The 12,153-nt window shown below is 42.0% G+C and overlaps 1 protein-coding gene across 5 annotated transcripts in view; it reads left to right on the plus strand.

The window, feature by feature from the left end:
• LOC139411065 (splicing regulator ARVCF-like) overlaps positions 1–12,016 on the plus strand; it is a 232,947-nt gene extending 220,931 nt beyond the window's left edge. For 3 of the 5 annotated variants that reach the window (XM_071156881.1, XM_071156882.1, XM_071156880.1), the window contains 8 exons: positions 1,099–1,249; positions 1,537–1,729; positions 3,570–3,681; positions 3,777–3,927; positions 4,734–4,787; positions 5,324–5,418; positions 6,368–6,480; positions 8,253–12,016. In XM_071156881.1, coding sequence (XP_071012982.1) covers positions 1,099–1,249; positions 1,537–1,729; positions 3,570–3,681; positions 3,777–3,927; positions 4,734–4,787; positions 5,324–5,418; positions 6,368–6,469 — 858 coding nt within the window. In that variant the 3' untranslated portion in view covers positions 6,470–6,480; positions 8,253–12,016. The remainder of the gene's footprint in view (positions 1–1,098; positions 1,250–1,536; positions 1,730–3,569; positions 3,682–3,776; positions 3,928–4,733; positions 4,788–5,323; positions 5,419–6,367; positions 6,481–8,252) is intronic. The other 2 variants (XM_071156879.1, XM_071156883.1) reach the window with 2 other exon arrangements.
• The last annotated feature ends 137 nt before the right edge of the window (positions 12,017–12,153 follow it).

Below are 12,153 nucleotides of genomic sequence, written 5' to 3' on the forward strand. Positions count from 1 at the left end.
TCATTTAAAAAACAACAACACTTACACATAACCTGTACCGTGTGTTTAACATGTATAACATGTGTAGGCTACATTACATCTACGCCCTGTATAACCTGTCCCCGTTTTCCTTTTTGCTCTGTTTTTTATCACTGTTCTGCACTGGTGATTTTGTTGTCGTTGTAGTATATATAGAGACAGATTCCATCCCTCCCTCCATGGTTTTCCATTCAGTTTGAGCTGAGGAGGCTGATCGCCTGTCCAAGCTCTAGGGCAGCTGCTAACACGTCAAGCCTCTGGCATGGAGGAGATGGACATTACTTGTCCCTGCTCCCTATGAGGATATCTCAAAGCTTTTCTTTTGTTTTAAATCCTCTCTTCGTCCCTTTCTCCCTGCTGCTCCCGAGCTGTTTGACTCGGTGCTGTCTGTTTTCTAGGTTTACTACTGCCACCCAGTGGTCTGGTGTTGCGCCAGTTTAATTACATCTCTGGGGGATAACGGTGTTCAGCAAAGGAGCTCTTTCATGTCAAACTTAATGTGTTGTGTTACAGGAAAAGAGAGAGGAAAATGTGTGTTTAATCAGAGACAACAACCAAAAGCGGTCAAATCCAGAAATCCACTGTTGGCTGTGCTACTGTACAATAATTGAGTCTGTGGGGGGGCGGGCGGGCAAGCGGGTGCACGTGTGTTGCTATGTGTAAGTGTGTGTGTCTGTATTGGCTGATATTATTCTCTCTATGGTTATCCATAGCCAGCATGAATGAATGAAGGACATTTTATTTTCGAGTCAAATCGTCAATTGGCAACCCATCCCTTATGGGATTAATTGACACATAAACGAACATTACAATAATTCACTGTAGAGTAATTCAATGATAGTTCTTTTTCCGGCGTCCTCTGCATTGCGTATCGCATAAAGAGTACAAAAAATTATACTAAATAAGTTTATCCAAACAGTAATTACATCCCTCGAGCAGTAAAATTGTGTATATATACATATACACGGAGAAAATGTTTAAATAGAAAAGTCACTTGAACCCTGTCTGACACAAGGAGAAGATTCATATGGGAGACGAGCCTATACACAATCTGCATGTTCCCTCTCTGTCTGTCCCTAGTGGTCCAACTACATACGAGCCACTGTGAGGAAGGAGAAGGGTCTTCCCATCCTGGTGGAGCTGCTGCGTTCTGATGCTGACAAGGTGGTCCGAGCCGTGGCCATCGCCCTGCGTAACCTCTCCATCGACCGCCGCAACAAAGACCTGATCGGTACGATCACTGACCACATAACCTGACCACACATGGTCAACACAAGGCCTCTCTGTAGGGCAAACAGAACAAGATTGGGATAAAACACTTCGGAATACGTTGAGATAGCTGTTAATGAGGATAAGAATATGATTGTTGAACCTGTATATGTCTTTTGCTGAATAGGAATGTGTAAACTACTTACTGTAGATAAGAATGATTGTAGATTAGTCCAAATTTGAATTGCTTGATATCGAACATTTTGTACAATGCCCTTGGCACCCTGCCTTTTGACCTCTGCCCTGTAGGGAGCTATGCCATGAGGGACCTGGTGAGTAACCTGCCCAGTGGTCAGCAGCGGCCAGCCAAGAACCTGGAGGAAGACACGGTGGTGGCCATCCTCAACACCATCCACGAGATCGTGACGGACAGCTCTGAGAACGCACGCTCCCTCATCCAGGCCCAGGCCATCGAGAAACTGGTGGCCATCAACAAGACAAGGTAGGATGATGGAACAGTACAGACCAATACCAAACATTTCTTGACTTCTTGTTTTTTTTATTTGTATTATTTGTGTGTTTGTGTTGTATTTGCTAGACATTCTACTGCACTGTTGGCGCTAGTAACATAAGCATTTCACTGCACCTGCTAATAAAATCAAAGTTGATTGGTTGCGTACACAGATTTGCAGGTGTACACAACCAATGAACTTTGATTGAGATTTGATTTACAACATAGTGCAGTACAACAGAGCATAAGGCAGCTTAACAATTGAATGGTTTTCACATGTGCTATACTAAACCCGTTTGCAAGTACAGAATGTACATTAATGACTACATGCGCCACAGGCCTCCCTCCCCATGAGAGAAGTGTCCATACTTTTAAATTATTTTGACATCAAATGCAATTAATAATATCCATGATATACAGTGTATCCTGCAATCACTCAAGAACCAGGATTGTCTGCTGCTGGCCATATACAATGTAATGACCCGCGCGCCTTTTCACGTCCTCTAGGATGGGCGTTAATGGCCTTTGTAATAATATAAAGTGCTATAAGCTGGATTCCTTGTCATATCATTTCGATCTGTAGAACATTACTTAGATTGAATAGATAAGCCCGTATCGTGTAGTGTCTGGTTTCCAGGAAACCTACTATAGTGCACTTCACCGGAATACTAAGTACTATGAATAGGAATTCAAGAGATGCTTGAATGACTTCATTTCATATCACTGTCCTCATTTTCCTTTGACTGATCGGATCTTCTTGATCAAGTCAGCGGGAGACGATAATGTCTCTTTTGATAATGTCTCATTCTACAACCTATTGATGATTTAATTAAGATTAGTTTCCAATGGGGATTTTAACATAGCACACCATACAGGTCACACAAGCACACATATGTTTACTTCCTATATCTAGGATAAACAATCACTCTGTTGCTGAGCAGGAACTGAGTCTGTTCCTCATGTTAGAGGAAACGTTGTGCCCCTCCAGGCCTTTAACAGGGCTTCTTATCGGTCAGGAGAGGCCTTGAGTTATTGGGAGTACACATTCCTAATTGTCTTACTGCAGTCCACTAAATAATTACACTTCACTTGCAAAAAGCTTAAACCTAACACTAACATTCAATCGTTAAGAATATATCAAAGTGATACAAAGTATGTAGTGATATAAAAGTGAAGATGTAAGCCGGTGTTATAGACCAGTCATGATGGTCTATCAGCTGGTACTCCAGACACATGGCTCCTCTTCATCCCAAGTGGGAACATTCTGGCCTCTGAGACACGCCCCCTTTGTACTTTCCCTCTGCCAAAATACAATGCACGTTAGATTAGTACATCTAACCAATAACATGAGAATTACTGCTGCTAGGCTAATTATACAATTATAAATGGACTAAAACGGGCTCAAGTCAAATAGTCTCCAACAATACCAAATAAATGTGTTTTCCCTACACCCATGAGATTGACTTTGAAGTGATGGAGAACCCCCCCCACCCCCCCTCCATGTAATTACCACTAAGGGCTAAGGAGTACTTAATTAATTGAATGAAAGGAAATGTGTGCGGCCATTGGGGTGTGAATTAAAAGAAAGCTCCTGGGGCCATCAGTGGGTATAGATGGATGATGGCTTTGAATGTGAGATTGATTGCATTCGGCTCCCGCCTCCACTAGCTGCTGGCATTGGTTGGGTCCAACGTTCTGGGTTGTATTCACTAGACTACCGGAGCTTGTCCAATAAACACGTTTTTGTTGCAAAAACGTTTTCCACTGCTAAATATGTTGCTATGGTCTGCACTTATGACTGCAACCCTGCTTTTCCCCCTGTCTCGCTCAGCCAATCACCACGTGAGAACAAGGCTGCCTCCCACGTGTTGCAGACGGTGTGGAGCTACAAGGACCTGAGGAACGCCCTGACCAAGGAAGGATGGAATAAGAGCCACTTCCAGGTACACGGCAGAACGTGCATGCGCGCACATGCACACACACACATTCACACACCCACAATAAGTACACTCATGTGTCCTTATTCTCTCCCTCTCAGTCTACAGCAAGCGGCGCCCCTAAAGCAGCCAAGAACGGCAAACCAGGCTACGACGACACTACCCTGCCCCTGATGGAGAAGAACCAAGGTCAGTCTGTGACGGCAGGCGAGACTGGGGATCCTCCGGGCCTGGCCTACTGTGGTGAACTGAGTGAGGAAACCATAGATATAACTGCTCTGAATCTATGGAGGAAACCGCTGGTGTCTGCATCAGACGTCTTGATTAGAATGTGTGTTGTGGAGGATGGCTCGATCTGGACTTTGTTTTGTGTGTTCTCACTCATAGCCATAATACGCACTTTAGGGGCGCTGTGTTTGAAACCTTTTGCCCTCATTGTTCTGCTGCGTTGTTTGGTGACCTTCATGTGCTATAGTCAGTACAATTGGGATGGTGTGGTCTGGAGAATGATGCATCATGGGTAGATTTTTCTAATCCAATAGTGTGTTCCCAATGCAAATCCAAGCATGTAGAGTAGGATATGAAGTTGGGTGTCAAGCCGGCCCAAAGGAAAAATATATATTTTTGAACATCTAAAGGTAGATCAAAACTATGAAGGAATTATAATGGACCTATAGGTTTTCAAAGAGCTGTCATTTTTCTGGCCTGAATCTGAAATCCCGACGTGACCCTCGAGCCAAAATGATTGCCCAACCCTGACATGAAGGGAGGTACTGTAGCAGTCTAATAAACAAAACATCTCATTGACAGGGGAGTCGAGGGCATGACATCACTTTTGTCGTCTTGTTTCTGGCCTTGTGACCTTTTTTTGCAACCATGCATATACACATGAAGTGCGGTTGTCATTCACACCCATTCTCAGCCTGCCTGCGTTACTGGTTAAGTGTATCAGCAGACAGTGACTGAGGACCATTGGCCTGAAAGCAACATTGGCTCGTGAATCAAACTAATTGTATGTGTGGTGCTCATGATAAAAACGGCGTATAAATGCTTTTCAGGCACCAAGAAAAATGGAAGTGGTGATATGATACCTATGGACGAGCTTGGTCCAGGTAAGACCGAGTTTGCATGACCTCAATCGCCGCCGACGAACGCTAGTAGTCCCAGACGGAATGTTCTGATCTCTAGGGACGACTGACAGTTCACGATCCCCCAACAACACAAATGCCAAAATGGAAATTCTAAAAAAGTTTGTAGGGTACATTTTTTGCAGTATTTGGAATGAACAATGTTATTAATTGTTAGGATGCTGTAACGGTAGACAGTGCAGTACTGTTTTACTTATGATGCTGTATGCAAGACCCCTCTCTTAACAAGATGTTGGTATAAGGATGGGCATTAATTCAGTAGAACAGATGGCAACAGGAAGTGTGGGCAATTTTCTGATTTGAAATGTTCTCCTCGGTGCTCCTCTTTTCAATGAAAATGCAAACAATTGTCTTGTTTCCTTTCTAACTAATGAGTTCTTCCTCTACGTCAGATGTGTGCCACTCCAGTCCCGGAAGGCTACATGCAGCTAGGCTACTGTAGTTTCCATCCAAGCATTTAACATCCTTCTATGATCTTCTCTCTCGCTCTCTCATATTAGATGGCTACTCCACCATCGACCAGAGAGACAAGGACTGCAAGTACAAGAGTAGTGGAGACGGGTCAGTGGACCTGACAGAACGGGAGCCATTGAAGGTACTTCTGGTCTAGACCCACCCGTTACGACCCATCTACAGCTACACTGACTAGTGGATCAGGCTGTTAAAGCACACAAGTCGCGATGCTCCGTTTCTGTTAAGATAGCCTGAACCCGTCTCTCTTAGTGCCCTTGCCCATATGCCCATGCCAGGCTCTTTCTAAGAAAGGAGTTGAGCTAGATGATTAGTTATTGGATTACTTTTAAATTTAGACTTTACACTTTTCTGTTTTCTCAATGACATTCAATTCAGCATTGGATAAAGTTTACGTTTGTTCCACCTGAGCGCGACCACTGATGACACACCAAAAGCGTTTGATGTATCCTTTTTGTCTTCTTCTAATGCCTCTTAAGGGTCATCCAAAAATTACAGTACTGATTACAATTTTGGACCGGTAACTAGTGACTAACGGATTCAATTTAGAAAGTAACTTTCCCAACTCTGAACTTCAACTAACACGGTTATCCGACCGCAGCTGTTTTTTGGTCTGACGATTACATAAATAAGTGCTTAGTGTGTAACTGCCAGCTATGCAGCCTGGAGACACAAATGCTTGTCAACATACAGTATGCTTTATAAGTCCTGCAAAACCTTCAGAAGCAAATTAGCTGTCAGACAGGACTGGAGGTGGCAGATATGTTCTCTGATGCCTACAGCCCCCACCCCCCTTGTTTTGAATTGACTGAAGCACAGAAATAATCAAAACTGCTCTACCCTGCTTTCTACACCTCCAGAAGGCTGATACCCAAAATGCAACTGCTGTTTGAACGGCTTTATCCCCCTCTGTTTGCATGCGTAATTTGGTTTCTTGTTTCTAATCGCCTTTTTTTCGGACTCTAAAAGCTTCCTTTATGCTTAGGAACTAACCCTGGCATTCCACTCCTCTGTAAAGACTATATTTATTGACCTTTTTGATTTGCTGTTAACCCCTTCTCCCGTTGCTGCAGAATGAGACAAATACGAAACACTATGTCAGGAGTAACAGGCCTGCAGTCAATCTGGTGGATGCTTGTGACGTTAAACCTCAGCCTGTTGACTCCTGGGTCTAAATGCATGCATGGTAGGTCTTACAAATGTTTGTTTTCCACTTTCTGGATTGTTTGTCTCCTTTTTGTTTGCTCCACCACCTTTCTGTTTTAGCCCTCACACACTTCAGTGCTGGTTTGTATGTTTGTTTATGGTTGACCCAGAGTAGTTGGCTTATGACACCAAACCTCATTTTCACAATTTTGAAGTACCTGTTTGATGCACATCCATCTGTTGAAATATGAACCGTTTCCCTTGACTAATTCACATGACATGAGGTTTGTTCTAAATGATGAAAGGGAACATCTCTTGACCTTACGTGGATCACACACGCTCCGCTCTAAGGAATAGCTTTGAGGATGAACACGGTGTATCCTTCTCCCCATCTACGGTCATGACGCACACTGTTCTCTGGGACAGAGAGCTCCTCCAGATAAATAATGGATACCTGGATGAACATAGCCAAGCCAGAGGAGCCGGTCTGTCTGTGCTTGGCCAGGCTAGCCTTGGCTAGCTACTCCGATGTTCTCTGGCTTGGCTGTATGACTGTGTGTGCTAGGCTAGCTGCTCTGGGTTCGCTTCGTTACAGCTCATTGTACAGGATCCTCTCATCACTCACTCATATCTGTCCTCCTGTCCCATCGCTGAGTGTTTCTGCTGTGGGTGAGAAGCTGTGGTAGGTGGGTGAGAAGCTGTGGTAGGTGGCTGATCAGCAACAGCTCTTTAGAGTTAAAGGGCCGTGTCTGTCTTCATTGCTGTTAGTCTCAATATTCTCGCGTTGCTCTCCCATCGCTCTCATCCTCCTAGGTGAAGTGTACGGGATCAGCTATACAGCTTTGATTGACTCCATGTCTGAAAAGCAAAATGATTATCGGCACACAATTGATTATTTAATACGGCTTTTAAAAATATTTTGATCATCACATGATCTTGTCAAGTCAATGCTAATGAACAAAAAAACATATCTAATCTAACAATGATATTTTTATTGTTGACATGGACATTAAGTCTATCATGTAAGACAGGATAATCATACGAAAGGCCTTCTTCACTCTTGAATTTGTTAGGGATCCCCGTTTGCTGCTTCCAAGGCAGCAGCTTCTCTTCCTGGGGTCCAAACACATTAAGGCACTTACATCACACATAAAACAAAATATAAAACAGTACATCATATAACATTATTAACCACTACATATCTACAATACAAAATGTATAATACCACAATACAACAATATTACAATGTACATGTGTGTAGAGTGTTGTGTGGATGGTGAAGAGACCTCTGGTGGCGTGTATTGTGGGGTATGCATGGGTGTCAGAGCTGTGTGCAGGCAGTTTAAACAGACAGGTCGGTGCATTCAGCTTGTCAACACTTCATTTGTGTGTTAACCAAGCTGTCTTTTTCTAGCTGCCATTCAAACATGTCATCCAAACATCTCTCTCGCAGTCTTTTGTCTCCATTTTACATTGGATTTGACATCTCAAGCATGTAGGAATATTGATTTATGTATTTTAGTATTGTGATTTTGAGTTACTGTAATACCACTTGGTCACTCTGCCCTCTGACTTACTGTAAAAGCTTGATTATTCAACTGCTTATAAAACCTGGCCTGCGTCCCATGGCACCCTATTCCTTTTATAAGTGCCCTATTATTGACCAGGGCCCATTTTTGGCTTTGATCAAAAGTAGTGCGCTTAAGTAGGGTGCCTTTTTGGGACGCGTCCCCTGCTCTACATAGGAGTTCAGATCTGACATAATCACCAGTGTCCCCCTCTCGCTCTGTTTTTTTTCCCCCTGTGTTCTAGGCTTAAATAACAACAGCGCAACATCTCAACTAGATGAGGATTTCCCACGTCATCACTGCCATAACACATGGAGCTTATTTTGATGTTGACTCGTCAGCAGATAGACTTTGTAAATGAAAGAGAGAGAAACAAAACAACAACAAATGATCATCCATCAGCCAATGTTTCATGCTTTTTGAATCAGCAAATGAAATGTATAGAACAGAAAATCAAAAAATGACTACTTCTACTACTACTCATATCTACATTCCCACTGGATGGACAAACATAGTGTACACGAACATGAGGACTGACTGGAGCAGCTCTAGTGTCAGGATGGAAGAATGGAGGCAGTTATCCTCCTCGGGATGCAAGTGTTCTAAAGCGCTGTCTTTACTGTTACTCTAAGGATGGCTGGTGGTGGTGTGAGGCAGGAGAGAACGTTATGTTTGTTTGTTCTACTGCTTGCAAAGGTGGAGGGAAAGGGGAAAGAGAACATTGAACTATTTAATTTTCATGTCAAAATGAAGTTTGCTTCCAATTGTTTATTTCCATGTAACAATTTAGCTTTTTGTTTCCATTTTTGTTCTTCTTTTCTCGAGGCACTGTAAATTGTATTTGTTTGTAATATTGTTTTTCTTTTGCTGGTCTGTCTTTTTCATTTTAGTTTGAAGAAGTGTGGTCTGGTGTGGTAGATGGCAGATGAATGTTGGTGTGGTTTTAAGTTGGGGACTTGATGCTTGAGCGTCGCTTAAAGGAGCTGTAGCAGACTCCACACATGCGCTTTTCACACGCGAAGGCTCTCAAACACATTTGTCATACAATGGTTCACTGTGTTTCTTTAAGTGCACTGGGATCATTGACTGGGTGCTGATTCAGTTCATAAACCCACAAGAATTTCACACACCTGCAAGTGTTGATTGGAGTTAGGGAAGTGAAATGACATGTACATTTGGTTGGGTTACTTATAGCTGTTGAGTAAAACAAAATGAAAATATATTTTCGGAATCGATACAGTCGTGGTTGTTTGCTGAAGGTATATGATTTACTCGGTTGGTTGCTGTTTGCCATTGATATGTAATAACGTTGAATAGGATATAAGACATTTTGTTTATAAATGGATTGTGTTTATGAAGGAAGGAAGAGGATTATGTCAAGTACACTGAACAAAAATATAAACAATTTCAAAGATGTTGCTGTTACAGTTCAGATATGGAAATCGGTCCATTTAAATAAATTCATTGGGCCCTAATCTATGGATTTCACATGACTGGGCAGGGGTGCAGCCATGGGTGGGCCTGGGAGGACATAGGCTCACCCCTTTGGAGCCAGGTCCACCCACTGTCAAGCCAGGCCCAGTCAATCAGAATGAGTTTTAGCCCACAAACGTGCTTTATTACAGACATAAATACCTCCCCCTTCTGAAGAAGCTGGATGTGGAGGTCCTGGGCTGGGGTGGTTACACGTGGTCTGTGGTTGTGAGGCCGAACATACTGCCAAATTCTCTAAAACTACATTGGCGGCTTATGGTAGAGAAATTAACATTATCTGGAAACAGCTCTGGTGGACATTCCTGCCAGCATGCCAATTGTGTATGCTCCCTAAAAACTAAAGACATCTGTGGCATTGTGTGACAAAATTGCACATTTTAGAGTGGCCTTTTATTGTCCCCAGCACAAGGTGCACTTGTGTAAGGATCATGCTGTTTAATCAGCTTCTCGATATGCTACATCTGTAAGGTGGATGGATTATCTTGACAAAGGATAAACTGCTCACTTACAGGGATGTAAACACATTTTTGCAAAACATTTGAGAGAAATCATATTTTTGTGCCTATGGAATGTTTCTGGGATCTTTTATTTTAACTCATGAGACATGGACCAGCACTTTACATGTTGTGTTTATGTTTTTATTCAGTGTACATGCTCCTGTTGTCAAAGGGTAGAACCTAAAAGCGTTTTATATTTTTGTTGGTTTTATAAATGTATATTAGGGTCAAAAAAAAGCAAAAAAACAAGACAAAGTTAATTGTGTACTCATAACAGGTCGTTTCGGAAGCACATTCATTGGATAAAGGATCACCATGTTTGTAAACAGAAATAACTACATCATTTAGGTGTGTATCAAATCTGCAGAGTCATGTTAATTACATATTTATATTTTGTACGGTTAAGATTGAAAAAAGAAGACCTTTAATCTTCAGCTTTCTTTGTAAAAGTGTGATGGACTGATGACCTGGTCTCCAAATCTTTGTCGGAGATTAGGGAGGGGGAGAAAGAGAGGGGAAGTGGATAGTTCAGCAGGGGTCACTCAAGAGAAGGATGGGTGGATGCAGCAGCAGGGATAGACAGCAGTGCTAGAATTCCATTTCATTTCACACTGCAATTATATAGTCGCTGATAACCTAAAAACATGCTTTGATTTTGCCAATGCATCTTTAAAGAACTATTTGAAACAAGCATGAGCAAATGTACAGATGTTTATATATTCTTTAAGTGCCAGTTTTGGTGGTGGAATTGGATATTCAAGTAATTCACATCTGGAGAGAAGAGAGGAGAGCAGTTTCGTGTGGTTCAAGGCAGGATTTGCATCACATTGTACAAAGTATACAAAGTCTGATTTATTATATTTTTTGTTCTCTAGAGGCAGTTGAAATGTAGTAGAAGATTACGCCGTTGTCTTTTAAAGGGACAAAAGACGAGCTAAACTGCACGTGGGTAAAGATTTAGTAGTGGTGTTGTGATTCGTCTTTCTCCATCTCCAAGTGCACTATGAACCTTCTCTCTCCCAATTCTGGGACTAGTGAGGGGGACCTCCACTACAGAACAGCTCAACTCATGCGTCGGCTACAGGCGAATGGCATGTGCCTGCGTCAGTTTCTTTGTGATGTGATTTATAAAGCTTGCATATTTTACACGGTGTTTACAAAGACTTATGTGATCAAATAAAGATTAAAAAGTACATGTATTAACTTTTGATTTCAGAGAAAAGTAACGTAATAATGTAAACGTTCTCCATGTCGACATATGTCCTCAGAACTATGTGCTTTTCATTGGATTATTCATCTCTGACTGTCTATTCCTGACTGCAATTTGCAGTACACAACCAAAGGACCTGGCGTTGTATTTATATACATATGAAAGTAGTCCAGGAGTTTGTTTGTGGATGTTCATCTAATTGTACATTTACTAAATAAGATGCTGTGAAAGAAATGCAAGAAAATGGGGCAGAAATTGAATCAAAGGGGCAAGACCTACCTGTGTAGATATCACTGATTCAAACTCTTCAAAAATAAAGTAACTGTATCAGTAGCAAATGTGTTTGTAACTATCATGTGCCTTAACCTTTTCCATGGTAGATGAAGAAAATGTGTTTTATATCATGCTTTATCCTCCCACCGTCCTCCACCCTCATCCCTTTCTCTGTTTACCTCTTTCCTTTTCTCTTCTTTGTCAGGCTCCCTATCCATCTCTCCCTTCCCCCTAATTTCACACACTCACACATTCACCCACTCTGTCCTCAGTGTAGTCTAGACTGTTGGTGGATATTTGCCTTGTATTACATTATAAACTTTCAAAAGATGGAGACAAAAAAAATGGTTTGATTTCATAGAGTAAGTTGTTATTGCTTTCGTAGCTATCAGAGCGATGCCACAGTGACAATGTATTATGTTAATTTTACTAATACCCAGAGGCAAGTGTTATGCTTGTTTAAATAACAGAAAAAAATACAGATTTGTAGAGTATACATTTGGTGTGTTTTCAATAAACCATGCCTGGAAAGAACATGTTGCATGTGTATGTTTGTTTGGTATTCCATGCAAAGCAGCAGCATACCACCCTGCAAACCTATGCTGGCTTGCTTCTGAAGTTAAGCAGGTTTGGTCCTGGTCAGTCCCTGGATGGGAGACCAGATGCTGCTG

The sequence above is a fragment of the Oncorhynchus clarkii genome, chromosome 6 (genome assembly GCF_045791955.1).
Source record: "Oncorhynchus clarkii lewisi isolate Uvic-CL-2024 chromosome 6, UVic_Ocla_1.0, whole genome shotgun sequence".
Classification (NCBI taxonomy): Eukaryota; Metazoa; Chordata; class Actinopteri; order Salmoniformes; family Salmonidae; genus Oncorhynchus; species Oncorhynchus clarkii.